At 31.6% G+C, this 2,458-nt stretch overlaps 1 protein-coding gene across 1 annotated transcript; it reads left to right on the plus strand.

Annotated features, from left to right (window-relative positions):
- The first annotated feature begins 267 nt into the window (after positions 1-267).
- LOC109237496 (kunitz trypsin inhibitor 2-like) lies at positions 268-1,137 on the plus strand. The gene has a single exon (XM_019403812.1). The coding sequence runs from the start codon at positions 318-320 to the stop codon at positions 945-947; it is 630 nt and encodes a 209-aa protein (XP_019259357.1). The 5' UTR covers positions 268-317; the 3' UTR covers positions 948-1,137.
- The last annotated feature ends 1,321 nt before the right edge of the window (positions 1,138-2,458 follow it).

Raw genomic sequence — 2,458 nt, forward strand, 5'->3', positions numbered from 1 at the left:
ATTTATATTGAATGGAGTCATTATTTTTGAAACAGACCAAAAAAAAATAGGTTCACATAAACTTGAACGGAAGGAGTATCTAATATGATAAATTTAATAAGTCGTCATATTCAGTCAAATAAATTCACTTAAATTAAAAAGAATGGAGTATTAAATCATAGACCGTCACCGTGTGGTACCTCATAAAAATAAACGAGCATGGAGATTGGAGATGACCCACGTGCAAAGATCACACCTTATCCCTCTATAAATTGGCATCCACTTGCCAGAAAGACTCATATCAACTGCACAGTCTCAATTTCCACAAATTAAGAAAAATGAACACCCTCTTGCTGCTGCTTTCACTTTCAGTTATCCCAATAGCCTTGTGTGTACCCAATCCCTCAAGATTCTTAGCAAGTTCATCACCATCTCCAGTTCTCGACATCAATGGCGACAAAGTACAAGTGGGTCTCAACTATTTCGTGCTGCCAGTGATCCGAGGAAGAGGCGGCGGACTCTTACCTTCCAACGTTAAGCAAAACAATACTTGTCCTAGGGACATTATCCAAAATTCTGATGAGGTCCAAGAAGGTTTGCCTGTGGTTTTCACACCTTTTAATACCAAAAAAGGTGTTGTTCGTCTTTCAACTGATCTTAACGTCAGGTTTTTTACTCCAACTATTTGTGCTAGAGAAACTATTTGGAAACTTGGGACCTATGACGAGAATTTGAAGCAATATTTCATAGTGACTGGTGGAGTTGAAGGAAACCCAGGGCCTCAAACATTGAGCAGTTGGTTCAAGATTGAGAAACTTGAGACGGATTATAAGTTTGTGTTTTGTCCGAGTGTGTGCAAGATTTGCAAGGTTATTTGCAAAGATGTTGGTATATACACTAAAGATGGAGTCAGGTTTTTGGCTCTCAGTGACACTCCCTTCAGGGTTATGTTCAAGAAGATTTTCTAATCCTGCTTTTGTTACTCATGCTTAATTGGGACCTTTATTTTCCAATAATTAATGTTCTACTTTAATGTAATCTTGCTTGTGTTCCTTAATTTGAACATGAGAATATTGCGACTAAATTTGGTTATCTGTTTGATTTTCTACTGTTTCCTTAAGGGTCTGTTTGGAAAGCCATGTGTAATTACTGGTTGTGTATTTATTATGGTAGTAATTACACAGCCTGGTAATTACATAGCATTGTAATTACAATAGATAGCCAGTTTATTTGTCATGATGTAATTACAGTGTAATTACATGTGTCGTGTTTGATTGTACAAGTATAATTACACATATAAATAAATATTTTTTCAAATTAACATGTAGATAATTTAACAAGTGTGATAAATATTTATATTTATAATATATATTAAATATTATATATTATCATATATTAAAAATGCATATTCTTTTATAAAAAGATATATTAAATAATTATAAAATAAAACATAATACCATAAAAATAATTGGTATCTTCCATATAAATAATATTGTAACTTAAAAGAGAACAATGAAATTTTCAGTAGCAAGTTAAAATTCTTTACCAACTCATGTGAATATAAAAACGATAGATATGAGCTTATAAAATATTTTTCTTCATAGTTAATATTTATGCTAATGATTAAGAAACAAAATTAGTAAAATATGAATTGTTTTTTTAGAAAATTACTATTTATGCTAATGATCCATCTCTTTCTAATATTATACACTATCACTATCTGAAAACTGAATATGACAAGAAAATGTATTGTATGTATAAGTTGTGAAGTAGAAATGGTCTACCCATATTTAAAATTTTTCTTCTACCCAAATTTTTAAAATTATTCTTCTACCCAAATTTCATCCTTCTAAAATTGAAAGGCCAAAAATACTAGCGCACAACACCATAACTCAAGGCAACATGAAGTTAAGGAAAAAGAAAAAGTTCAATAGAGAATCAGCTATCAAGAAAAAATGAAATACAGAAGGAAAAAAAACTTACTAGTGAAATTGCAAAGACATCGTTGGAAAAAAGTGAATTAGAAATGATCTTCCTTTTCTGTCTTATTTGTTTCCCAAATAAATAATATAATATTAAAAGAAAAAAAAAGAAATTAAAAAGGAGCCTTGCAATTACACTATGTAATTACACCCAATTCTTTACTCCCCCTTGAGAATTGGAGAGTGCAATTACTCTCTCTGTCACGACCCAAATTCCACTAAAGGTCGTGATGGCGCCGGACACCACTGTCAGACAAGCCAATCCAAAATACTTAATTAAATCCTCATTTTAATACTCTTGAAAACTATGACTTTTCTTCAAATTTACCAATTTAAAAGATAACCGTCTCAAATAAAATTAAAGAATAAGCAGTTGATACAAAAATACTTTATAACCATCCCAGAACCCGGTGTTACAAGTGCACGAGCAATTTCTAAGAAAACTCGAATAAACTACAATAGCTGTCCCGGATACAATTGGACAGAAAATAAATAGA

Source organism: Nicotiana attenuata, unplaced genomic scaffold (assembly GCF_001879085.1).
Source record: "Nicotiana attenuata strain UT unplaced genomic scaffold, NIATTr2, whole genome shotgun sequence".
NCBI lineage: Eukaryota > Viridiplantae > Streptophyta > Magnoliopsida > Solanales > Solanaceae > Nicotiana > Nicotiana attenuata.